At 47.3% G+C, this 27,080-nt stretch overlaps 1 protein-coding gene across 6 annotated transcripts in view; it reads right to left on the bottom strand.

The window, feature by feature from the left end:
- Positions 1–27,080, bottom strand: part of BCORL1 (BCL6 corepressor like 1) — a 68,539-nt gene that overhangs the window by 26,224 nt on the left and 15,235 nt on the right. For 5 of the 6 annotated variants that reach the window (XM_074323922.1, XM_074323923.1, XM_074323921.1 and 2 more), the window contains 7 exons: positions 23,174–23,303; positions 18,430–18,520; positions 14,877–18,146; positions 12,260–12,436; positions 10,236–10,401; positions 9,069–9,149; positions 5,901–6,290 (listed from right to left, as the gene is read on the bottom strand). In XM_074323922.1, the coding sequence (XP_074180023.1) occupies positions 5,901–6,290; positions 9,069–9,149; positions 10,236–10,401; positions 12,260–12,436; positions 14,877–18,146; positions 18,430–18,520; positions 23,174–23,259 (4,261 nt within the window). In that variant the 5' untranslated portion in view covers positions 23,260–23,303. The remainder of the gene's footprint in view (positions 1–5,900; positions 6,291–9,068; positions 9,150–10,235; positions 10,402–12,259; positions 12,437–14,876; positions 18,147–18,429; positions 18,521–23,173; positions 23,304–27,080) is intronic. The other variant, XM_019717002.2, reaches the window with a different exon arrangement.

Raw genomic sequence — 27,080 nt, 5'->3', positions numbered from 1 at the left:
CCATGTACACTAGAAAAGAATGTATAGTCTGATGTTTTAGGATGAAGTGCTCTATAAATGTCAATTATGTCCATTTCATCTAATGTGTCATTTAGGGCTACTATTTCGTTATTTATTTTCTGTTTGGATGATCTATCCATAGCTGTCAATGATGTATTTAAGTCCCCTAGTATAATTGTGTTTTGGTCAATTTCTCCCTTTAGTTCTGTTAGTAGTTGCTTGGTATATTTCGGTGCTCCCTGATTGGGGGCATAAATATTGATGACTGTTATGTCTTCTTGTTGTACAGTCCCCTTCACCATTATGAAATGTCCATCTTTGTCTCTTGGTATCTTTTTCACCTTGAAGTCTGTTTTGTCCGATATCATTATGGCTACACCTGATTTTCTCTGGGTACCATTTGCTTGGAGTGTCAATTTCCACCCTTTCACTTGGAGTCTATGCTTGTCCTTGTAGCTGAGATGTGTCTCTTGGAGACAGCATATGGTTGGGATTAGTTTTTTGATCCAATCTGCTACTATGTCCCTTTTTATTGGTGAGTTCAGTCCATTTACATTTAGGGTGATTATTGATATGTGAGGATTTTCTTTCATTCTATCTTTAGTTTTCTGGTAAGGCTGTGTCTCCATTGTTTCTTTGCCTTTTTGTTGTTGTCTATTATTTCTGTGTGGTGGTATTCTATGATGTTTCCCTCTGTTTCTTCTTTTATTTCAGTATATATTTCAATTCTGGATTTATTTTGAGTGGTTACCCTTAAGTTTATGTAAAAGAAAGTTTGATATTTAGAGTATTCCATTTTCTTCAGCACGCTTACTTTCTCCATTCCCATATTCGGTTCAGGCCTTTACTCTCCCCTTTTTGAGTTTTGGTTGCCACAAATTGTCCCTGTTGATGGTGGTCGAATAGCCTCCTTTAGTATTTCTTGTAGTGCAGGTCGTGTATTAGAAAATTCCCTCAGCTTCTGTATGTCTGGAAAGGTCTTTATTCCTCCTTCATATCTAAAGGATATCTTTGCTGGATATATTATTCTTGGCTCATGATTTCTCTCTTTCAATAGTTTGAATATTTGGTTCCACTCCCTCCTGGCTTGTAGAGTTTCTGCTGAAAAATCTGATGATAATCTAATGGGCTTTCCTTTGTAAGTTACCGTCTTCTTTTCCCTGGCTGCCTTGAGGATTCTTTCTTTGTCGTTGATTTTAGACAGCTTCAATACAATGTGCCTTGGAGAAGGCCTGTTGGGATTGAGGTAACTAGGTGTTCTATTTGCTTCTTGGATTCGAGGGTCCAGTTCTGTCCACAAATTTGGGAAGTTCTCATCGACAATTTGTTTGAATATATTCTCTGTTCCTTCTCTCTTTCTTCTCCTTCTGGTATGCCCATTATTCTTATATTGCTCTTTCTGATGGAGTCAGAAAGTTCTTGTAAGTTCTTTCATTTCTTTTAAGTCTCAAGTCTCTTTCTTCTTCTATCTGTGTCATTTCCAGGTTTCTATCTTCGATGTCACTGATTCTTTCCTCCATCTGGTCAACTCTACTACCTAAGCTGGTTATTTCATTCTTAATTTCTTCTATTGAGTTCTTAATCTCCAGAAATTCTATTTGGTTCTTTTTAAGATTTCAATCTCTTTCGTAAAATGCTCATGCTGTTCTTTGATTGAGTTTCTGAGTTCATTTAACTGCCTATCTGTGTTTTCTTGTATCTCGTTGAGTTTTTCAGAACTGCAATCTTGAATTCTCTGTCATTTAAGTCACATATTTCTGTATCTTTAAGTGCCTTCTCTGGAGATTTTTCACTTTCTTTCTGAGCTATCTTGTTGCCTTGGTTATTCATGGCGATTACTGGTTTACTATTTCTCTTCCTAGACATCTACAGGAGTGACTTCTGCAACAGGTTGATAGAAAGCGGTCTTTCTTTTGTTTGCCAGTACTTGTTGGTAGAATGTTTTATTATTTCTCCAACTGCAACTTATTTTTCTTCTCCCACACGGTAGTGCTATGTTTTCTCTGCACTATTCCAACTTCTCACACAATGGGGGTAACCTGGGAGACGGGCTTCTCCTCTGTTAATAGTTCGTCTAGGTCACAGGGCGCAGTGTCCCGGTGGGTATGCGGAGAGCTTTTGATGTTCCAAAGCTCTTTCAGCTCCTGATTCAGAGCCCATATGTTTCAGCAGTTCTGTTTACTCCTGCAGGGATCCGCCCAGATAGGTGGGGCCAGGGGCGGGGTGAGCTGTGAGAGGTGGCCCAGAGCAATGGCGGCGACCACCACCACAGCGGGTCCTGCTTCTACAGCTCTCTCCCCTTTGCCGGAACTAGTTGGGCTGTGAATTTGTGTTTGCGGTCCACAGTTTTCAAAACAGCAAATTTTCTGTTGTTTTGATCTGACTCTGCTACTGTTTCGCTTCTAGCACTGGGCAGGTGGGGGCGGGGCGAGCTCTGGGAGGGGAGGGAGGGGGCAGCTAGTCTCAGTGCCTAAGGCTCCGTTCTCTGCTCGGCAGTGCGGGTTTAAACCACCGTTTTCAGCCTTTTTCCCTCAGTCTTTTCTCCGAGGTCTCTGCCGTGAGCGTTGGGTTCAGCCGTGTTATATGCTGTCCCCTCAGCCCTGTGAGCCCTAAGCAGAGCCCCAGCAGTCCGAGTTCTTCCCTCTCCCGCAGCTGCGGTAGTTCCGGGAAGCAGCGAGCTCGGAGCACTGAGCTAGGTCTGCGTCCTGCGCCCGCGGGGCTCCGTCTCCGCGCACTTCTCCCTTTCCTCCTCCCTCCGCTGGCGCGCGGATCTCCCACCTGTAAGTGATTTCAGTCGGTAGTGGGCCTCTTCGTCTTGCCTGTCTGCTGTGCAGGGAGTCCTTTGTGGAGTTTTTGTTGTTCGATTCTTTGTAAATTCCAGGGAAGCTTTACAGAGGCTCACCTCACGCCGCCATTTTTCCGGAAGTCCAGCTAATTCTTTTTTTTAAATTTTATTAGTTTCAGGTGCACAAGACAAAGCAATACTTAGACGTTTATCATTTATATCCCTTACACTGTGTGAACCCCCCTCCCCCCATCCGCTATCCCTCTGACATCGCACAGAGCCATTACATTTCCACTGTCTCTATTCCCATGTGTTCTTTATCTCCCTCACAGGACTGACCACCATGCCTAGCACATAGCAGAGGATCAGTATGTCTGAAATGAATAACTTTGGCCTCGGTTTCTCCAATTTGTAAAATGAGGGGGTGTTGAGCAAGATCCAAGAGTTCTCAACTTGCCTCTTCGGACCTTGGCATGTGCTCTCATGTGTGACATTGCCAAGGACAGATCCAGATATGGAAACCATAATTACAGTATGAGGAATTGGCTGTGGGTTATGCAAAGCTCTCAGAAGGCCAGCTGTCATACTGCCTTTTGTCCCAACTAGCCTCAACCCACTAGCGGGTCCTCACACTTGTCCAAGAACTGGTGTGCTAGATGGCTTGCAATGGTACTTCCAGCCAGAACATTCTAAAACAGGGTGTTTTTTTGTGTGTTTTTTTTTTCAAGGATGGCATAGCTCATAGTGGCCCATGCAGAGATTGAACTGGCAACCTTGGTGTTATTAGCAGCATGCTCTAACCAACTGAGCTAACTGGACACCCTAAACCAGGGCTTTTGATGCAACAAGTTTGGGCTAGGGCAAAAGAGGAAGGAATAGAACCATGCCTTGTGAAGACCTCAGGAAACACAAGGAAGCCATAACACAGCATTCAACGCCACAGGAAAAGCAACAGCCCCTACCCTGTTACCCAGGGCAGGGAAAGCTCTGGAGTTTATTGAATTGTGGCAGACCAAGGGCTTCCTAGTAGCACACAAAGGAACAGAGAGTGGAGGTAGTACTAGGTGTGTGAGTGGGAGTGGCTCTTCCTATTCCCTCTGCAGGTCAAGAAAGGACATACACAAGCCAAGGACCAAAGGAAAGATCATGAGGCTCAGTTGGGAGTAAGGTGACCCATCTAATTTGGCCTCTGCCTGACTCTCTGGTGTCCACCTGAAAGATGAGTAGTAACAATAGGAGGGATCAAAGCGTTTTGAGAAGAGACATTATTTTCCAGGCAATTCCTTTATGAAGATGTCACCATCAGATCTGCAGGAAGGTAACCAGACCACATGTCAAAGACAACAGCCTCAACTGAAAACCCTTAGACATACACGTGCAGGGAGAATGACCTACTTACCAGCAACAGAAGCTGCCCTCAAGTCAAATAGGAGGCCTTACTAAGCGGTGTTTTCTATGGTCCTAGAGGTATTTAAGTAAAGGCTGCCTGCCAAGAGTAGAGATCTCTGTATTGGGAGGAAAACTGGACCAGGCAACCTCAAAGGTTCTTCTGCTTCCAAAAGCCCATAAGTTCAATGAGAAGCTTCCAAGCTTCTAGGAACTGGATCTCATTAGAGAAGATTGGTGATACAAAAGCTCCTCTTCATCCTAACACAAGTGGCTGAGGCCAATGGCTTGACAACTCATTCCTGACCAATCAATTAAGACTCTGGCAGAAAAAAGGGAAATTTATCCCTGCTCTCTCACATATTAGTTTGGTGCAAAAGTAATTGTGGTTTAAAAGGTTAAAAACAATTGCAAAAACCACAATAACTTTTGCACCAACCTAATAGTTGACGAAAACTAGCTCAATTACTCTCAAGTATAGGGATCGGTATCATACCGTGTTTCCCCGAAAATAAGACCAGGTCTTATATTAATTTTTGCTCCAAAAGACCCATTAGGGCTTAGGTTCAGGGGATGTCATCCTGAAAAATCATGCTAGGGTTTATTTTCCGGTTAGGTCTTATTTTCGGGTAAACACAGTATGTGTCTCTACTTAAACAGCCAGAAATGAGGTTTAGCCTTCTTTGCATTATAGCAAGTCTAGAATCTACTACCCACTCAATATGCAGTTATTCAGTTTTTGTTACTCAAGAGACTGTAGATATTTACTAGCAGCTCAAGATGAATACATTACAGGGGACAATCAATTGTTGCTTCGAGCAGGGATCAGAGAAGGAGAATGAGAGACAGAGGTGTTCTTATGGAACTCAGAGACGTGCTTTTTGCTCATCTAGAAATCCATTATAGGAATGTTCCTGAACAGTACTTAGTGGAACATACTGATATTAGCTCAGTGACAGGCTGTGCCTCCATGATTACATATTATAATATAATATGTGGGGAAGACTTCCTGACTTCCCATGTCACTGTCTGCCATTCCATCTGACGTGGCCAAAGAAAGCCTGCTTTTCTCCTTGGGCTGCCTGCTTTTCCAATTCAGGTCCAACAAAAATAATGCTACCTCAGATCACCTCAAAGTTGCACCAAGTCTCTTAATAACCTTTGTGGCTTTAACCAAGAAAGCAAAGTTGTGCCCACTTCTACTTGAAGTTCTTCTGTTAGGCTGAGAAAACCATTGTACTTCTTTTTAGTTTAGGGGCTGGAGGCATCCCAGAAAAACCAGTGAATGCCCTCTTTCTTCTTGAATCCAGGATTCAAGGAGAGAGAGTTCAACCTCCTAAAAGACCCAACTCCCTCAAGCCAACCAGAGCACTCCCTGGTATCGAGTTGTCCCATGCCAAGGATGTCACTGTGGCCTTGCCCACAGGTTCAGACTTTTATAAGAAATTGGAGGGCTCAGGCCTATGTGTCCTCAGTTCACCTGTAGGTCAGTCTAAACTCATTCAATCTCAACCCCAAGCCAAAACCTCAGACTGGCGTTGAGTGACCCCCTCTGGCAGCTGGAGCTCATAACACCAGATTTCTATGCGTACAGAGGCCTTTGACAGGCGTAGAGGCGGCAAAGGTGGGAACACCCAAGATGCCCAAGGGCGCTCAGAAGCCAAAGTCACTGTGGTTTGGGGACGGATGACAGCAGCTCACTGGGATAGCACCCGCTGGCCGGCCTTACCTGCTCTCCCTTTCCGCCGCTGCTCTTCTTCTTGCTCGGTCAGGTACTCCCCAGTCTGATATTTTCGGCTCTTCTGCCGTCTCCGTTTCTTCCTCTTCACCAGGCCCTCCTCCTCATCTTCTTCCTCCTCCTCATTGGTGTCCCACATTTGCCGGGCAGCCTCTGTCCTCCAGGGCATTTCTCGGGCTCGCCACAGGTGCCTGCGGCCCTGGCTCAGCAAAGTCTTGTCCTGGGCATGATGACTGCGATACTGGGTATCCTGTTGGGTCTTTCTTACCTTCCGACGCTTAGCCGGGGTAGGGGTTACCTCCTCTTCCTCCTCTGTGGGGAAGACTTCCTGACTTCCCATGTCACTATCTGCCATTCCAGCAAAGGAGCTACAGATGCTTCCTGTGGACGGGATGTACAGAAGATGGTCAGGTACCTCTTCAAAGGACAAAGAGTATGGTGTTGAAGCAAGTGCCCTGGAATAGGAGTTTGAAGGTCTGGGTTCAAGTTCAGGCTCCACCAGTTATTAGCTGTATGCTCTGAAAAAGTTCCTTCACTTCTGTTTCCTTATCTATAAAATGGGGATACTGTTTTCAGCCTTACTGACCTCACAGGACTGTTTTGAGACTCAAATGAGACATCTGCCCTTAAGCACTTTACAGACTACAATATACCATGTTTCCCCAAAAATAAGACCTAGCTGGACAATCAGCTCTAATGTGTCTTTTGGATCAAAAATTAATATAAGCTCCGGTCTTATTTTACTATATTATAAAACCCGGTATTATGTAATATAATATAATATAATATAATATAATATAATATAATATAATATAATATAATAGCGGGTCTTATATAAGACCAGGTATAATGTAATATAATATAATATTAGTATAAAACTGGGTCTTATATTAATTTTTGCTCCAAAAGATGCATTAGAGCTGATTGTCCGGCTAGGTCTTATTTTCAGGGAAACACGGTATCACATAGCTATCTAGTATCCAAACCACATACCCTTCCTCATCCACTTTGCCACTTTAATTAATTCCACAAACTCTTACGGAGTGCTTACAAGCCACCAAGCATTGTGTGAGGGGCAGGAGAGGGTGATAGGTCCCTGCCTTTTGGGAAATCAGGGTTTAACAGAGAGTGAAGGAGGGCAGACTGGCATGGTGACCCCACCCCTGCTCACTATGTAACCACTAATCTCGCTGACAGAGCCACCCTAGAGAAGCAGAACTGTCACAAAAGAAGAATCTCGGGAAAAGCAAAGCAAGAATGAGTTCCTTTCCTGTGACATGGACTGGGTTAGTCCCGCCCAAATGCTCCTCAGCCAGGCTGTCTTCCCTTACATTGACCCCACCTCCAATTGATTGGCCAAGAATCCAGGGGTGGAGCTTTCTCCGTGGCACATTCCCCCATCCCAGCTACAACTGCTCCTCACTGCTGGGGAAGCATTTCCCCCTCCTTTCCCCACCACCCCAGAATGATGGTACCTTTCCTGCCCTCCTCTGCCACCTTGCCAAGAGGCCATTTTTCTCCCTACTCCTTCCTTCAACTCTGCTAACAACCAAAGTACAATTCTAAATTGGCCCAATTTAGCACTACAGGAGATCTGACATCTTCCTCAGAAACTGCTCTAAAAACACCACCCTCTTTCTCCCAAGGCCTGGCTATTAACTCAACAAACTCCAAAGCAAAGTGAGGTCAACAGAAGAAAGAAATGGTTTGAGGCCCTTGACCCAAAGCTTCAAGTCAGTCAGACCACTTAAAGACAGCAAATATCCAGTAAACTTCCCATTACACGGACCAGGCAAGGAACAAAGTGTTCTGGTTAATCTAATATTCTGGTTAATACAGAATCACCATAGAGATCACACAGGAATCACCAATTTCCAAAGAATCAAATGCGGTACAATGTGTTTAACACTAAAATGGGACTGGCTATAATGTAATCACTCTTCAATGATTCAGAAGATACTTCAGGATTTTGTGAGGCCTCCAGACTGTCATTATGAGACCCAACAACCACTGAGCTTTCTATGTGCTGAGATGCCAGTTAATAGAATGTCAGATAACTGAGTTTACACTGTGCCCTGCTTCCCCGTTCTACCCATTTTGAATGAAAATCTGGGTGAAATGGGGTAACCACTTCTAGTACTACGTACCAACATGGCAGCTAGCAGACGATAGTGGTGGCTGAAAAGGGCTATCCTTTTTCAAATACTGGGGGTTGACCAATACAAATTCAGGGGATCAAATATGACTCTGCTGGCCCTGACCACTCAAAGACCATTCCCAATTTTTATGACACCTGTCACATAGGCCAATAAGGCAGAGGGCCAAAGGCTAAATGTCTATGCCTGAGATTGGCCCCAATAATCATGAGATGCCAATACTTGGAATAGAGCCAGTTTTCCTGAGTGGCACAGGCCTTTCTTCTTTCCACCACTGGCTTCAACAAGAGATGCCGAATCCCTATTCTTTTTTTTGCGGGGGGGAAGGGGAACAGGACGTTTTTTATTGGGGAACAGTGTGTACTTCCAGGACTTTTTCCAAGTCAAGTTGTTGTCCTTTCAATCTTAGTTGTGGAAGGTGCAGTTCAGCTCCAGGTCCAGTTGCTGTTGTTAGCTGCAGGGGGCACAGCCCACCATTCCTTGTGGGAGTTGAACCAGCAACCTTGTGGTTGAGAGGACGTGCTCCAACCAACTGAGCCATCCCGGAGCTCAGCGGCAGCTCAGCTCAAGGTGCCTGTTCAATCTTAGTTGCAGGGGGCACAGCCCACCATCCCTTGCGGGAGTCGAGGAGTCAAACCGGCAACCTTGTAGTTGAAAGCTGGCACTACAACCAAGTGAGCCATCTGGCACTGGCCCATGTGGGAATCGAACCGGCAGCCTTTGGCATTAGGAGCACGGAGGTCCAACTGCCTGAGCCACCGGGCCGGCACCCAAATCCCTATTCTGAAAAGCTAAGCAAATAGTCCTAAAATCGTGGGCAATGTCCCCCCCTCCCACCATCCTCACCCTAGGTTCTGTCCTCTCCACCAGGAGCTGGGAATCTTGGCACAGTGAATCAAATTTCCAACTCTGCACCTGGGCCAATGGCAAAATCACTTGACCAGATTGCTACCTCTCTTGGCAGAGAAGTGCCAAGATAGGCCACAGCCTCAGACTCACTCACCAGACTGACTGCGCGTCCGGGTGCTCAGAACCACAGGGATAAAGTCTCGGAAACTGCTCTTTGCTTTCTTCTCCAATGAACCTGGTGATGAGTGGTTTGGGGGAAGAAGGCAGAAATGTCACAATCAGAGTCTAAGGACTGGAAAGCCCCCCACACCCCAAGAGGCTCAGGTGGAAAAATCAAAGGAGGCTTTGTGTTTTCCCTGGGTTTCATTTATCAGCTCCGCTTACGCTGCTATCACCTACATATCTCTTTTAGAGAAGGAGCATTTCCTGGTGGTTTTTGAAAACTGGGAGTTGGGTCATTTTTGCTGACACCAAAAAAGGCAGTGCACTGAATCAATTCACCAGCATGCCAGAAAGTAGAAGGCCAGGCTGCCTGTATGACTGTGTGGCTGCCGCATCTCCAGAAAGTTCTAACAGAGCTGGGGCAGGTCCCAGAGAAGGGCAACCTCAATGAATCTTAGAGGATTGAGTGAGGCAGGAAGACGGGAGCAGGAATCAGTGAACAGAGGGAAACTGCTATATAAGAACAGACTAGAAAGAGGCAGGTCATGTCAGATGGACAAGGCCATAAACATAGGCTACTGCGGGCAGAAATACTTGGGCTTCTCTCTTTCTGATTAGGGCGCCAAGGAACTATTAGCGGCAGAGCATACAGGTTAAGTACACACCTCCCACCTCAAACATCTTGTGTGTCCCTAAATAATAAGCATTTAGGATTTCTCTAAACCCCTCTAACTAGCTAGCTAGCTATTAATTTTTAGCTTTTTATAAAGCAAGTTTTCAAATACACCAAAGGTAGAGAAAAGAATGTAACTAACCCCCATTCTGCTGTTTTAGTCTCAGTCCTCATTAAACCTGTTTCTTCTCTGAACCTAGACCCATTGCAGGATAATGGGTTGGCTACTCGCTGTAGGACGGACTTCTGTCTGTCTGAAAACCACATCTTTCCACCTTCAGAGTGTGCCTTATTCTAGCGAATAGGGCAAGCCCAATAAGCCACGTCTCTCTTTTCGCTTGCCTTTGATTTCAGAGGTGTCAATTATATCCTCCTTCCAGAGTGAGGAAGTCTCACTTTTTTGTCCGTCTCAGAGCCCCTCCTCTCCAGCCTGCCCTAGGGATCCTTCTGCAGCCCACCCCAGAGGGCCAGGACCTGGGGGCCTACCTTCCTCGTGGCCATCAGCTCGTTTTCCTGGAGACTGAGACTCTGGTTTGGTTGGCTTCCGGTGCTTGTGCTTTACCCTGGTTCCATTGTGCTCTTTTCCTGAATCTGAAGCCCCCCTGGGGCTTTTCTTGGTGGGTTCCTGGGGGTCACTAGGTGGCTTCCGGCACTGTGAAGAGGTAGAGAGGGTAGGTCTGAGGTCAGTTTCTCTTCTTAAGAAAGCTCTCCTAATGCTGAGCCCTGTGTCCTGATTCTCATACATGGACACAAGCTCCCCAGGTGGGGGCCGGGGGAAAGGGCCACTTGCTACTTTCCACAGTAGGCTACAGAGGCTTTTCTGGACTAAATCCTATGTGCTAGCTAATCCCCATAGACCTCCACACCCCATCATTTTAAACATGTCTACAGAGTCTGCATTCACAAGCTGAATAAACACCCAAAGCCATTTTAAAAGGTGCAAAGTCAGGACCCATGCTCTCTATACCCAAAGAGCAATAGAGATGGGCAGAAAACAAAAATGCCTCTTCTGCAAGTTGGGTGACTACATTGTTCAAATAACTTCACTGTGAATGGTATTGACACCAACAACTGAAAATAATGTGGGGCACTGGCCAACTCAAGAAAAATTGTCTATTTTCAAGTGTAAATTAATACCAGAAAATAGATTCAACTAAGGCAAGAAGAAAGGCAAGACACAGGAGCAATTCAAATCTCCCCACACTTATGAAAGACACAGAAAAGGCCCAGGCATTATTAATAATGCCACTTTATACTCTGCAGTACTTTAAACTTTTCAATGTACTCTATTATTTGATTTGATCTTCCCAAAAATCCTGAGAGGAGAAGCTGAAATCATCCCCATTGAACAGACAAGGAACCCAAAGCTCCAAGACAAGAAGTTAAATGATTTGTCCAGGGCAACGTGCAACCCGTGGCATCTGTTCACTCAGAGGCTGCTGCTTCCTAGACAAACCTACAAGTCAGCTCATTGGTTGTTGTGGTGACAAATTGGCAGAGCAGGGACTAAGAACCAGGGCTCCTTGTTCGTAGCCTGGGCATCTTCGTATCATCTCTCACTCCTCTATGTCCCTACTTGTGTCCTTGACTGTTTGGCTCAGCCCTACTCAAGCCTACTGCCTGGTGCGTCAGATAAGCACAATGGTTGTGTTTATACACCACAAGGACACTCAACCTAACAGTCACATATTCTCATAAGCTTTGAGGTCTCTCCACGCCACCAAACAAGAAATAGGGAATGGTAGGGATTTGCAGTATTCTAGTATCCAGGGACTGCAGAATAGGCAAAACGACTCACCGATAAAAGGAGGCTCTAGGAAGAAAGAGTTGTTTTCCTCCTAAGCAGACTCACATGCCACCTTCTAGAACGTTATCACTGTCTAGCTCCAGCTAAGGGGATGGTAGATATCATATTGATGGAACATTTTCCGGGGGCGTGTGTGTGTGTGTGTGTGTGTGTGTGTGTGTGTGTGTGTGAATTCTCCAGGGAAGTCACCATTCCCCATCAAATTCCAGGGATTCCTACTATCCCATGAATTCCTCATGCTCCTTATTCAGCAGAGGCTTGAGCTGAAAATTCAAGTTCAATTCCCCCCTTTGTTTGCTGCCAGTTCCTATAAGCCAAAGTGTCAGGAGAAAGAAAGAACTGGGGAGGAAATAGGAAGATGGGAAACTGCTGCTTAAAATCAGACCTTCAGGTATGGCCAGAGAAAAACTATTTTAAGTCTGAGGGACTTCAGTTCCATGAACATGTCCTATTTATTTCTGAATATCATTTTAGCTGGCTCTTTCAAGTACAGATCATTAACTTTTACTTCCTAAGACAGATAAAAACAAGTACAATATCTAGAAGGGATTTCTGTCTGTATCTTCTGCAAAGGCAGCTCTGATAGTAAAAATATTCCAACTTAGGCAAAAAGTTGGGAGGATGGGGAGACCGTGTAAGATGAATGTTGCAGTGAACAGAGTATGAAAGGTTTTCCAAAGGATGAAAAGACAATAATATACACCCAGTGCCAGACGAAGTAGAATTCTTTCTTCTCTGATGATTCAGAAGGTCCTTCAGGATTCTGCGAGGCCTTGGGGCAGGTAGGGTTGGAGACAGGTGACTCTTCTGATTCTTGGCCATGCCCTGAAAGGGGCTGTGTTGAATTAACCCCTGACCATAGTTTGCTTATCAATGGTTTCTTTCTCAGGAAAATGGAACATAAGAAAAGAAAGACCTAAGTTATTTGCTCTCCTGAAAAACAGGACATTTATTAAATCATTACAGGCCATCACTAAGGGCTGCTGGTTCAAGGCCCCTGATCCTGTAACGTTATTCTCTGCCCTCTGCATGTGTCAGTGGGCCCAGTGAACTGTCCATCCAATATAGGAAGAGGCAGTGCCTGCCTGTCATCCAGTCATCTGCAAGACATACTGGTAAGCTCTGTGAGAGCAAGGACCACATCTATTAGGTTGGTGCAAAAGTAATTGCAGTTTTTGCAATTATTTTTAACCTTTTAAATCGCAATTACTTTTGCACCAGCCTAACTGGCAATACTAACAATAATAACAGCGGCTGCTACCACTTACTGAGCACTTACTATGTGTCAGGTACTGTTGTCAGCATTTATGTATATCACCTCATTTAATCTTTTTTTAACAATAGCTTTGTTGATGTATAATTTATTGAGATACACCATATAATTCATTCATTTAAGTATACAATTCAGTTGTTTTTAATACAGTCACAAAGTTGTGTAATCGTCATCACTATCTAGTTCCAGAGCTTCTTCATCACCCCATGTAGAAACCCCGTCCCCATGAAGCCATCACTCCCCAGTCCCCATCCCCACCAGCCTTAGGCAGCCACTGATCTATGTTCTAGCTCGATTGATTTGCCTATTCTGGACATTTCACATCATCATCACATTTAGTCTTTACATAGCCCTATGAGTAGGTACTATTATTGTCTCATTGTACAGATGAGAAAACTGAAGGCCAGAGAAATTAAGTAATTTGAGTGATATCACTCAGGTAAGAAGTAGGAACAAGATTCAAACTCAGACACTGGGCCTGGTTGCAGAGAGCACACTCCTCACCAAAACACTATTCCACCCTCCTAACAATGTAGTCCCACTGCCTGGGAAGGACTGGCATGTACGAGCTTCTCAACAAACACTTGCTAAGTGGTCAGTAAAATAGCTATGCATAATGAGAAGAATGGAAGATAGTATGGTATAACTGAAGATGAACATGAACTTTGGAGCCAATGAGTTCCAGCTCTGCCATTTAGTAGCTGTGTAACTTTGGGTAACTTACCCACTCAGTCTGTTTCCTTTATTTTCTTATCTGCAAATTGGGTGTAGTGTTTACCTCATAGGGTTGTTGTGAGGACTAAGTTAGAAGATGTATATAGGAAGCACTTGGTATATAGTACTTCAACAAATGGGAACAACTATAATGACATGAATTATTATTATTATTATTACCATCAAGGGCAGATTGCAGTTACCTGAGCAAATGCTGTAGTATATATATATATTCTACTATGTTGTGACCTATGTTCCTACTTCGCACATATCTGCCATACAGAGGTGGTTGTGAGGTCATTGAGTAAACCCCATCTGAATTCTATCCCCGGGGTTCTTAATCTGGAGTCCCTGGGTGGGCTTTGGGGAGGGGATGGGTCCATGAACCCCTTGAAATTATTGGCAAAATTCTGAGGTCCGTAGCTCTTATCACTTCTCAAAGCACTCTATAGCGCAAAAAAGACTAAGAGTTTCTGCCTCAAATAAATTCATGGTACTCTGGCTAGAAATCTATTCATCAGTGTATATCAACATCCAATTTGAAGGCTTGTTAACAGAACTTCAAATTCCTCCATATTTTGAATAAGCCCTATCCTCAACTGCTTCAAGAATCTCCTTGGATCACCAGTGTCTTTTCGGATCCCCTCTGGAGGACCACTGGATTCAAGTCAAGTCCTTGTGACCGACCTTTCTGCTTAGAACACTGCCACCATCCTTAGCCCATTAAGAACCCAGACCTAGATGCTTACCTGCCTTGCATACCAAATTCCCAATGGGCAGAAACCCCAAAGCTGCCACCTTAAGCATTACCGGGGTAGGAAACTGGTGGATAAGCCCAGAAGCCAAATTGGCTCTAGCCCCACAAAACTCCAAGCAAATCCTGAGCAGGCTCCCCCAGTGGTACAAAGAACAACCCTGTCAAAGGCCCCTTCCCTCCCTGGGCCCCAAGTTCTCAAGGCCAGCGGTTGTCTTAGAAAAGGAAAAGGAAGAATGGTTATGCAAGGAAGGGCCTGTTATTGATTTCCCTCACCAATACCGTCTTCCGCTTTCCAACCTCATCTGGGACAATGGTTTCCCTTGCTTCAGGGACCAAACCATTTCCTACATCCTACAAAATGCACACCAGCCCCTCTACATGCTGAAATACCACATATGGAGAATGTGACTTAGAAAGGGGAGAGCAGGTCATTATTCACTTTATACATGCCTTCCAATCAGTTCGGTTCACAGAGCTACTCAAGAACACTGCCACAGTTAAACAAGGTTGACATGTGCAGGACAAAGCAGACCACTGGTGTCTGGGCCCTGCCCTCAACCTCAGTCCAGTACTAACCTTGGGTCCATGGGAACTCCGGCCTATGACCTTGGCTTGTGACTGCTGCTCCTCACCATCCTTCTCTTTGCCACACTTCATTTTCTTGAGTGGCAGAGATTCAGTCACCCCATCGGTCACCCCATCTGGCTGCCACTTGTTCTTGCAAGCAAAGACCCCCACGCTTTCCTGTTTCACTCGGGCCTGCCCAGCCTTATTCCGAACTTCAGCTTGGCCCCTCTGGGGAGCTGCTGGGAGGCCATCGGCCCGGAAGCAGGTGGCTAAATTGAAGACCACATCACCATCCACCTTCTCCATTTTCACCCGCCCCAGGTCCACCTGGCTTCCAAGCTGCGAAAGCTGTGTATTGGAGCCCCTCTTGCTGCTTGGGACCACGTCCAAAGTAAGTTCCTTGGGGCGGCTGTCATGAGGTAGCAATGGCAGCTCGGGCATCTTGCGCAGGCTCTGGGGGGTGGCCAGGACCAGCTCGTGGGACATGTAGGTGGCCAGCACTTGGTTCTTAGGCTTTGTGTCTCCTGCCAGCTTCACGCCACAAGTCCCCTTAGGGCCTTCTGTCTTAGGAGTGCTGTCAGGGCAGAGGTGGCTCTCTGATTCCTCAGGCCCCTGACTCACTCTTAGGTCCCCACTGCTAGGCTGAACAGACAGCGCTATGGTCCCTGTCTGAGGGCTGAGAGTCAGGAGGACAGGGTTGACTTGTTCTTCATAAGGCTTGGCAGCAATGCGGCAAGTTTTGTTCTTTGTGCCAGTGTCCTGCTCTGGAGGAAAGGGGCCCCCAGGCCGTGGCTGCCCCTCGGGAAGTCCATGCACAGCTTCAGTGGGGCCGAGAGACGGCACGCCAGAAAACTCAGAAACAACGCTGGTGGGCCTAATGGGCACTCCCTGACTGGGGGTCAGTTGCCCGGCACTAGAAATGCCAATGGAAAGCAGAGACGCTTGGTGGTATGGTGACCAGCCAACAGGCAGGACCTGGGTGCTGGTGGGTTTCCCATTGACTGAACACCGTGGGTAAATATTTGCTGGCCCCGTGGGCTTCCATAGAGAGAGCTCCTTGCTTTGGCAGCCCGGCAGCCCCGGGGCGATGCGGGCTGGGGTGTAACGTTTGACTGTGCTTGGCTGTCCCTCAGTCCCAGCCTGGCTGCCCTTCTTGCCACAAGGGGCACCAGTGCTCTTAGGCTCTCCTTGATCGATGATAGAGATGGGTTCCTGCTTGGGGAGATGGCAGGGGTCTCTGTTGAGGCCCAGGCTGGGCTCTTTGTTCAGCAGCAGGGAGGCAGGCACTGGGTTGGCCACTCCCACGTAGGTGCCAGGAATGGTGCTGATCAGCGCAGTTGAGTTCTTCACCCAGGTGCTCGGGTCCCCATTCCTCACAATCTCAGGAAAGATGACGAAGGGCGAGGCAGTGGAGCCCAGGCATGAGGTGACATTGCTGCCGGCAGCCTGGGTTGTGCGCTGAGACCTAGACAGGACCGTGGAGAGGAGGGCCTTGCTGCTGGTGTGCACAGGGGTCAACACAGGCATGGGGGGTGTCTTGCGTTGATTCGGCAATGGAAGCTTCTGGCGGTTGGACTTAGAGGAGAGGTCAAGGGGCATCTCGCTGCACTCCGGTGGAGAGGCCATCTCTCGCTCCAGCTGTGGAGGTGACTTGAGGGGAGAGAAGGTGACGGAAGTCCCTTCTGTTTGCTGTTCGGCACCACCTGGCATCTTGGTGGCATGGAGTGGGGCTGAGCTTACGCTGGGGGCTGGCAGCAAAGGTTGTGGTGCTGGAAGCACCTTGGCAGAAGCAGTGGAGAGGGAAGTATCTGCCAAAGACCCAGGGACCCCATCGGGCGCAGGCTGGGTGCTGGTGCTGCCAGATGGGGAAGCACATGGGAGCCTGTTCACCTCCAGAGAGACCAGCTTGGAATCTGAAGTCAGAGGCCGGGCCACAGAAAATGCATATGGGTAAGACCGTAGCTCTGGGGAGGCCAGCACACCGGGGAGACACCTGTCCTGCAAGTAGGATGGCAGGACAGGGAGTGTAAGAGTGGAGGAAACTCCCAGGGTGGTTGGCAGTGTGGCCACACTGAGTGGCTGCCCACAGCTCGGAGGTGGGATATATACCAGTGGCTGGCTCGGGGTCAGTACCGTCCCTGGCTGAAAGGACAGAGGGACTTTTTGCATAGCTGGTGCCTGAGCTGCAGGAAAACACACTCGACTCAAACTAAAGGAGGCGGGGATGGGTGCAGATGTAGGAATGGCAGTTGGAGTGGCAGCCGGCATGGGCGTGGGGGCTGGAGTAAAGATTGGGGCTGGGGTGGGTGCAGGCACCGGCGTAGGAGCAAAGGCAGGGATGAGGGTGGGAGTGGAAGGTGGGCCAGAGGATGGGGTTGGAGTGGCCATCGGCACTGACGGAGGGCCGGGAGCTGCTGGAGGCGTGGATGCCGGCATGGGAGCCAGGACTGGAGTGGGGACAGGTGCCAAAACAAGGGTTGGAGCCGAAGGGGGCACAGGAGCCTGGATCAAGGCCAAGGGAGGAGCTGAAACTGGGACTGAGAGGGGGGTAGGGGCTGGAGCTGACAGGGGAACGGGTCCCGAGGGCGGAGCAGAAGCTGGCATGGGCACCAAGACCGAGGCTGAAACCGAGAGGGGGTTCGAATCAGAGATGAGCGTGGGCACTGATGGTGGTGCAGGAGCCAGAGCCGGGACTGGTGCTAAGGGAGGGGAAGGAGCTGGAGCCGAAGTGGCAACCTGGACAGGAACTAGCCCCGAATGGGGCACTGGGGCGGGGACAGAGAGGGGAACCTGGAATGGATCCGGAACAGACGGGGGGACGGAGGCTGAACTGGGAGCAGGGGGGCAGATGGGAGCTGGCAGTGGACTGAAGTTAGTGGTAACCAGAGGCAGGGTTCCCTCCACGGGAACTCCAGTTCCCAGAGTTGCCAAAATGAAAGTATTCTTCTCCCCAACACCATGCCCAGAGTCCAAAGCCTTTACCCCAGCAGGTGAGCAGTCCACCTGTTTGCTCATTTGGGTGCTGAGGGGAGTCCAGGAGCAGTCCGGCCTGCTGTTTCCTGCTTCGGTGCTTTCAGGAAGCGGAAGCTTTAGCCCTTCTCCCGGGCTGCTCAGGGGTACCAAGAGACCCTCGGCCTCTGCCATATTCCCAGCATAGTCCATTTTCGGCTGGGGGTTGTCAGGCTTGTCTTCTGACTTGTACCCAAGTTTTTCTGTTGCACTGCCATCTGGGTCTGTCCCCCGGGCATTGCTGCCACTTCCAACTGCTGTGAGCTCCACCTGCAACAACAGAGCAGTGTGCCCATCTTAGTAGCTCTCTGTGGATGGTGCAAGTGTCCCAAGGCCCAGGTGAGGTGACCGCTGGTCCTCTTTGCATCTCAACCAACCAGGTCTCAGTAGAAGCAAAGAGCAGCTGGCCAATTTCTGTCTCAAATACAGCAACTCCTGGGAAATACCCTGTCCCTTCCTGTCCCCCTGCTGAGGACAGCAGGCTGGGCACGTCACCCAGGCAGTTTAGCTCCACCCTTTGGCAGGTGGCACGTGGCTCCACATAGCCCCTTACCTTGGAAAAACTGCTGCTGACACAAAACTCCTGAGATCCAAAGCGCTGGCAGTCACCTGTCGTGGACTCCTCATCAGAAAGAGGTGCTCTTCTAGCATGGGAGACACAACCAGAGAAGGGACATGAGGCCTAGTTTTGGGACCACCACCACCTTCCCCAGAATTCCCCCTGCCTGCCTGGGTTCCCATAAACTTTCCTGTCTTGCTTCTCTTGGTGGCTTGGGGGAAACCACAAGGAATTAGAGGGTCCAAGTTGCAAACCAGAGCCTCCATGCCTAGCTTTGCAAGTTCCCACAAAAGAGCCCAGTCTGACTAGACTACCCTCTTTGGGCTGTGTATCCTTTTTTCTAGTGCTCTTGCCAGGAGTGTGAAGGACACCCCAACACTTTTGCCTTGTCCCCTGAGCTTACCCGTCAAAGTGACCATCTACAGGGTACTGGGCATTGCCAAAAGGGGAGAGGTGAATCACAGAAGATCTCAAAAGGCATGCAAACTGCTTTTCTCTTAAATGCCATCTTAAGTCTATAAGGGAAGCGGGCTGTAGGTACCATAAGAGTAATCTTCCTAAAACAAATAACCACCTCCACTGTGTTCCATGTTCTAAATGTGAATCATCACCTATTCACCTGATGGGCTTGCCTAGAGCACATATACATTTATTAGCACACATGTTGATACTGATTCAAGGCCACCAGGTCACTGGGTGCTGAGGGGCATTTGAAGGGCACGACTTCTTTCCCTCCAGAGTACGTACCTCTTCCCTCTTTCTGGAATACCAGCGAGCTCCAGCCAGCGCCTTCCCTCCAATCTTTATACCCTGCCTGTGTCCAACCCCTGCCAGCTCCCCACTCTTCCCTTGGCCTCCTAGTCCCACCACATTCTTTCCCATCCCAAAGTGAGGCCTTAAAGGCCACAGATCCTAAATTCAAGTTGGTGTATCGCAGAGGGAAGGGCTCAAGACCAGAGAGCTAAGTTACAAAGGAGGAAAACTTAACTGTACCCCCACATACTCAAAAAGTCTTCTCTAAATTTCAGACAAGAATCTTAGAAAATGGTACATCCGGACAAAAAAGAAAGTCAGACTGGGAGGGTGAAGTTGAAGAGAGGATAACACCCCCTGGAAGTTTGGTAGTTTGAATAAAGGAAGAGTGTACCACTGGGGAAGACACAGTGGGGCAGCAACAGTGGTGTGACTGGCCAACTGGGAGGTTTGGGTGCCAGGATGAAGCTCCAGCAGAAGTGCCACATGGCAGTTCCTAAGGGGGCAAAGCACAGGAATGCTCTGTGCGCCGCTCAGGAGGTGGACTGCCTTGAGTTTTGCCTCCCTTCTTTGGAGCCTCGCCCTGAGCCCCTGAAGAAGACAGCATCCACCTCACCAGCCACCCTAGCCAGAGGGAAGTCCAGGTGCCCGAAGCCAAGCCCCACAAGACTGGGGAGAGCACTGATAACTCCCTCCCTCCCACTGGAACAAGGCCCCATTGATGGACTCCAAAATGGTACCTGGGGCAAGAGAAGAGAAAAAGGCAAGGGTGATCACCAGGGGCCTCTCCCCATCTTTTCAGGCCTAAGTAGGGGGAGTAGGGGGGAGGGGAGGCTCCTTCTCTTTCAAAGGAAGCTAAGCTTACAGAAGTGGGAGGGTTCTACTGCTAGCACTCACTGTTGGTGACAAACAGAAATGATAGTAAGGAGAGACAAGAGCTGGAGATTCAGTCATGGGTCTCAAAGATGGGGACAAAGCAGGACCTGAGGTTAAAGGGAAAACATACCTTGACGTCAACTCCTGAGAGACCAGAAAAGCAAGACATATCCCCAGTCTTGGGCCAGAGAGAAGAGTGTTCCAACTAGACTTGTCACGGATGTTTTTTGGGTGTTTTCTCTTTTTTTGAGGGGGGGGGAAGGATGGTGGTGAGGGGAAACAAGCGGCAGTGCCTCCCCTCTTCACCAACCCCACATGAGAGAATGCAGAGGGAGGATGCTATTTATTTACATTATCTCCCCTCCTGACCATGCAAAGGGGAGCTGGCTGCATACTCAACCACCCGCCTTGCTCTGCTTCCACCTAGCATAAAATCATCTTGAAAGCAGAAACCCTGCCCTCCAAAAGGAAGCCACCAGAGAGTGCAAAGCCAGCCACCAACCCAGAGACTCTGGAGGTGGCAGCAGCAGTGGCAGCAGGAGCAGTAGTCCTGGCTACTCCAGCCATCCCACACCTGAGTGCCAGCCCCCGAGGCTTTGGGAAAATGTCGTGAGGCCACATTTCAAGTCCTCTGAGAATTGGGGTGTGCACAACTAAGAAAACATTAAATTGTTCCATTGAGGGAAAAACCTGGGACAGGAACAACTTGCAGGGGAGGGTACACCCAGAGAGCTGGGTCAACCAGGCAACGTTAGGAGGGTTCAGGTGGCTGGAAGGAGGGAGCAGGGGTCAAACCAGGCTTCAATCAGGACTGAAAATCAATCCTGCCATTTTTTCCCAACAGAGGTGACCCTGTGCTGCTATGCTCAACGCTTTGTTGAACTTAAACCAGAACTGACCATAACCTTTCTAGGCCATTTTCCTAATTATTAAGGGCTAGCACCACTGTCAGACCAGACCTTTTATAGTTTCTGTTGAGCCCTGTTTACAGGTCACATGCCAGGTTCCTTATGTCCCAGCCCTTGCAGACTTCCCCTTCTCACCACACACCAAGACCACCTTCATTCCAAACACACCATGTGGGCAATGCCAACCCTCACCTCAAACTCCTACTCATCCAAGCCCTGACTCCGGTGTCACTGCCTCTGGGAAGCTTTCCCTTATTCCCCCCAGGAAGTTTGTCATTCTTGCAGCTAGACTCCCACAGGATCTGTACATGCCACTCTACAGCACTAACCACCAATGTCCAGTGACGATTGGTTTGCTCTCAATGGGTTTAATAAATGTTTGTTGAACGAAGGAATGAATGGGTACAAGAAAGGAAGCAAGCAAGCAAGTAGAGATTTTGCGGGAGGTTTAACTAGAGTCAGCCACCTGGGGCCAGCAGAAAGCCCCTGCCCCTGGTCCCTGCAGTCAACTGCATCTGATGAAGCTGGGCAGGCTTCCCAAACATACCTTTAAGAGTTAAGCCACAGGTACAGCTTTATACCCAAAATGTCAAAGTTCTACAAGTTGTAAAACACTGAGAAAGATGGTTTTTAAATAAGGTAAGATCACATTTTGGAAATCAGCTGTAGCATGGCCTAGACTGTAGCAGGAAGGCGACAATAAAGGGTAGGTAAGATCAGAAGTGACAACACTTAAAAGGTCATCTTAACCACTAGGCATATTTGGTAATTTAACATCTGCAGAAAGGTCCATAAAGAGGGAAAATCGAGTTTTGGGCCCACTCCCTGCTCCTTTCTGAGCAGGCATTTAGAACGGACAGTGAACCAAGGTAACTTGAGCACTGATTTTTTTGAAGTCTCTAGTCCAAGATCTCTGTATCAAAGTCTCAACCACTTATAACTAGTTGCCAATGAATACTTACACAAATCAATACCAATACCCTGCCTTCCCCCAGATCATCCCTTAGTAATTATCTAAGGACATACCTCACATGCAAAGGAAAATACCTTTCTTATTAAGATCTGAAAGAATTTTGTCTTATTTTCCTTGGTCTTGACTTTTATATTCTAAAATTAAATTCCTTTTAAGTCCACTCTAACTTGTCCCTCAGTATAAACAACATTAAGCAATCAGGTGAAAAATGGCTTTAAAAAAATAAAAAGGTCTATTCTCCTAACCTGAACCTCAGTCAAGTACGCACTTCTCCAGTTAACAAGGGAAAAAGAAAGTAGATAGACACAAAGACGTCCACTCCTTTTCCCTTCAAAATTGCCAACATTCCCCCACATGCACACATACCTATGCACATACTTCTAAGATTTACCCAAGGAAATGACATTTCTTGAATCCTAAGAAAAGCTATATCATTCTGTGTTCTACGTGACTGATCAGATGTATTTGAACTCAAACAATGGATGGACTGAAACAATAGCTAAATACCAGAAAGCATGGGGGAGCCATGCCATCTCTAAAAATGGGAGAGGCATTGCAACCATCACACACAGTTCTTTGGCCAACGGTTATGAAAATCAAAGATTAAATCTGAAGGCCATTTTGAGTACCTTTCATATGAGGCATGATCAGGAAATGGCATAGCTTGGTCAACCAAATATTTTGGAGAACAGAGAACTGAAAACACACAGAGATCAAACAGGCATCACCAACTCTCAATTTCGTATGAAATCTACATTAAGCAGTTTGATCTACCTTTGATACTTCATAAGGGTCTCACTGCAAATCGCCATTAGCCTCATGAGGCAGGAAAGCACTGATCACCAGAACACCCACTAACAGTACCCAGTACAAAGCTGAATGATAGAATTACCTTTCTTCCAGGCTAAGATCAAGGCCAAAAATATCGTATGCATATCTGTGGGCACCAAACATGGTTGTAGCAAATAAAAACTGCAATTGCCTGAGCTTCCCCTTACTCTACCATCTGACAGTTTTTAATGAGTAGACAAATACTGGTTGGTGAAAGGTCATCTGTTGGCCTCCTCACCTTCATCTGAACACGGATGGCAAAGCAGAGCAGGCCACTCACACATTCCTAGCCCCATCGCATCTCAAGAAAATTAGAAATGACCAACAACCCCTTCCCCAGACCCTGCTGTGGCTATCTCTCTGGTGAGTAGGTACCACTCACTGGAAGCCTCCTCACCTCTCCTCGTTGATTCCACACATGCGAATCCGGTCAGAACTGGTCCAGTTGTGCACGCCGCTGTAGAGCGGTGCTGTAGAGATCATGACAGCCACTCACCACCAGATAGGACCTGCTGTGGCCACTCCCCCTGAGGAAATAGAACCCAAAAAAATCAAAACTCATAACAGGGACAGCTGCTTTAACTACCTTTAACAAGGAAACACTTAAATAAAGGTAGTTATAGCACCAAAATGTTAAAGCAGTCTCTCTCACAAGCCAGACTGCTATGGGAAATGAAGGGCCAAATTGGGATGAGGGAGCACCAGCTTTCCAGGAATCCATAGGTTTCAGGATGGAAATGAAGATGCTGTTAATCACCTAGAGTGATTTTTAAATTATCGTAAAGACAGATATGCTTGAGTGTTCGAGGAAATTCAATCTATTTCAGACAAATGAGATGACAGTATATTTTTCTACAGACATTTAGCCTAACCAACTATAATTATAGGGTAGTTCTCCTACATGAACAGTGCATTGAAAGACTACTGGGGATCTTTTTCTCATCAACTCTAGTCCACGGGTACTGAAGTTATTTTATTTTTATTTTTATTGGGGAATATCGGGGAACAGTGTGTTTCTCCAGAGCCCATCAGCTCCAAGTCGCTGTCCTTCAATCTAATTGTGGAGGGCGCAGCTCAGCTCCAAGACCAGTCACCATTTTCAATCTTTAGTTGCAGGGGGCGCAGCCCACCATCCCACGCGGGAATTGAACCGGCAACCTTGTTGCTGAGAGCTTGAGCTCTAACCAACTGAGCCATCTGGCTGCCCCTCCAGGAGCCCAGCAGCAGCTCATTGACTTCTTTCTAGTTGTGGAGGGCGCAGCTCACTGGCCCATGTGGGAATCAAACCCGCAACCCTGTTGTTCAGAGCTCACACTCTAACCAACTGAGCCATCCGGCTGCCCAGGTACTGAGGTATTTAAGTGACGTAGCCAATTTAAGCTCTCCAGAGGAAGCACACACTTTCTTTATAAGCCCTTCAAAAATAACTCTATTCTGGTTTCAAGTTGGGAGTTAAATAGGTATGATGCTTATAACTAACCTGTTTTAAAGCTTCCTCCAAATCATGCAATACTCTTTGTACTCTGACCATAAAGAAGCAGAAAACAATGTTCCGTCAAGAACCACATATTTCTGTCCTTGTCCCTTCCTATCTGCCTGTCATCCCCCTGACCTACCACCCCCTTCACCAGCCAATGTCCAGCTCTTGCTGTTGACAACCACTGCACAGCCAATTCACGTTCTAGATAAAATGAGGCATCAAGAAAAAAAGATTTCTCCAATGAGCTTGTCTTGAGACCCTTTAACTCTTGAGTTCATTTATCACCTAAAAGCCTCAATCATCAAGGCTCAACTGAACAGAAGCCTCCATTGATCAGAATCTAATGCTGTTCTCCAGTTTTCAAAGAAGCAAATCACAATAAAATCGTTACGTCAGGGATTTGTTTTATTCTTTGAACAATTTTCAGAGATTGTCCATATGCAACATAATATCACTATTCATTCAACCGATATTTATTGAGCTCCTACTATGTGCCAACATTGTTCTAGGTACTGGGGATTCAACAATTAAGAAAAACTCCCTACCTTCATGGAGCTTATATTCTAGTGGGATGAGACAGACAATAAACACATTAAATGATTCTGTTTACAGTATGTTAGAAGGTGGTATAAAACAGAGGCTAAGGGTCACGGTGATGGTCATGGGTAGGGGGGCAGAATGGGCTACAGTTTGAAAGGGGGTGATCAGGGTAGGTCATGCTGAGGACACATTTCAACATCTTGTAAGGAAGCAAAGGGGTAAGCTATGCAGATATTTGGGTGAAGAGCATTCCAGGCAGAGGCAACAATCTACGATACAAAGGTCCTAAGGCAGGAGGCTGCCTGCTAACATCAAGGAAGAGGCAGGAGGTCAGCATGGCACAGAGAGAGTGAACAAAGGGGGAGAGGCAGTGAGGGGTGAGCAGAGCCACATAACCCCATTCTCTCCTCAGTTCTCACCCTACTCCCTATCTCTGCAGCATAGGTGATTCTGGCCCCGCCCTTTCCTTATTACTTGCCCCTCTCCTGATCCAGTGCCTGCTGGCTTCTCTAGGGTCCTTCTCTCCCTCCACCTGCCCCAGAAAGCTGGCCCTCATCATACTCAGTCTCTCCTTGTCTCTGACACCCTCTCCAATCTCTTCCCCTTTTCTTACTCTTTTTCTCCCTATTATTCTCCCAGCTGTCTCCCTCTTCCCCTCTCCCCTGCTTCTCTTCTCTTTATCTCCTATCTCTCTCTGGCACAGTTCCCTTGCCTCCAACTTTCTCCCCTTTCTCACCTCTCTTGCCGTTATCCTTTCCCTCCTTTATCTCACTTTCTCCTTTTCCCCTCAGGCTCCACTCTCCTCCTCCTCCCCCCACCACTCTCCTTCCTCACATCTCAGCCTTGTCACCCTCTTTTGTCTTTCTGGTTCCCTCTGTGTCTCTTGCCTTCCTTCTCTGTCTCTTTCGGTCTCACTAGTCAGTGTGGCTCTCGCTGGTTCTCCACTACCCACTTCTCTGTGTATGTCAACCCTGCCCCTCCTTCTCTTTCAGCTTATGAGATCCCAGTTTCAACACACCCCTTTTGTGCACTGATGATGCCCAAATTTGTATGTATAGCCCTGATCTCTCTCCTTAGACCCAGACCAGAATTTCCAACTGCCAGCAACTTACTCTTAATTGGATGTCCACTGAGCCCCTTAAACTCAATGTGTCTCAAACTAAACTCCTTATCTGTTTCCATAAACCCCCCACACCCAGTGTGTTACCTATCTCAGTTAATAGCACCACTATCCCCTAGTCTGGAAATTTCAGCATTGTCGTTGTCTCCAACTCCTTCTCTACCCCACTGCCTGTATCCAATCAGGAGTCAATCCTTAATAATGCCATCTCCGTCCTCTCCTTCTACCTCCATCCTGACACAGGCCCTCATCATCTCTCACCCAGAATATTACAATAGCCTCTTAACTGATTCCTCTGCCTCCAATCTCTTGATTCTACAATCAATTCATCTTCTAAAGCACCAGTTTGATCCCATCATCCCCTCCCTCCTCAAAGCTTTCAATAGTTTTTCTCCATCTTCAGAATCAAACCTGTGCTTCTTAGCACAGCATTTGGGGCCCTCCATGACCTGGCCTCAAACCTCCTCTCTAGTCTCTTTTTCTGCCACATCCTTTCATTCCCCTGCTGCCCTTGCCATCCCGACCCTTCCCTGAACAGACCATCCAGTTTCATGACTTTGATGTTTCCTCTCCCTGAAATGTTCTCTCCTGTTCCCCCTCTTCCTCTCTCTGTCACCGTCAAGGACTAGCTTAAATGTCATCATGTTTTCTCCCCAGCCCCAGCCCATAGTCAGTTACCTCCTCCCTCTCTGGTTCTGAAACATTTCATTCCTGTCTCTATCACAGCCCTGATTCTTATTCTCCTCCAGTGTGGTTACCTGGGGATGTGACATGTCTGTCTCTCCCACCAGACAATCAGCTACTTAAGATAAGAAACACCGTCTTTTTTGTCTCTAGTTCCTCTGCAATGTCTTACATAGAGTAAGCACTCAGTAATTGCATGTTGTATGGAACTGAAACCTGGATGAGAATTGAGGTGATGACCCTGAGAAATTGTCAAGAAGTAAAATCAACCAAAACAAATGTGTCCACCATGCACACTTACTACAGGAAAAGAAATGTTGTACTTCACTGAAAAAAGTATACATTGTCTATAGTACACCCTTTGGAGTTGCCTGATCCTAGCCTGGTACATTGTCTTTAAGCTATTTTGCACCTCTATAAACTACAGGTAACTGATGGGTATGCCAACTCTGTCTTGTCCCATAGAGTTTGGACTGACTT

Source organism: Rhinolophus sinicus, chromosome X, assembly GCF_036562045.2.
Source record: "Rhinolophus sinicus isolate RSC01 chromosome X, ASM3656204v1, whole genome shotgun sequence".
NCBI classification, from domain to species: Eukaryota; Metazoa; Chordata; class Mammalia; order Chiroptera; family Rhinolophidae; genus Rhinolophus; species Rhinolophus sinicus.
Note: the sequence above shows the minus strand (reverse complement) of the source record. Positions and strands in the feature narration are given on the sequence as shown.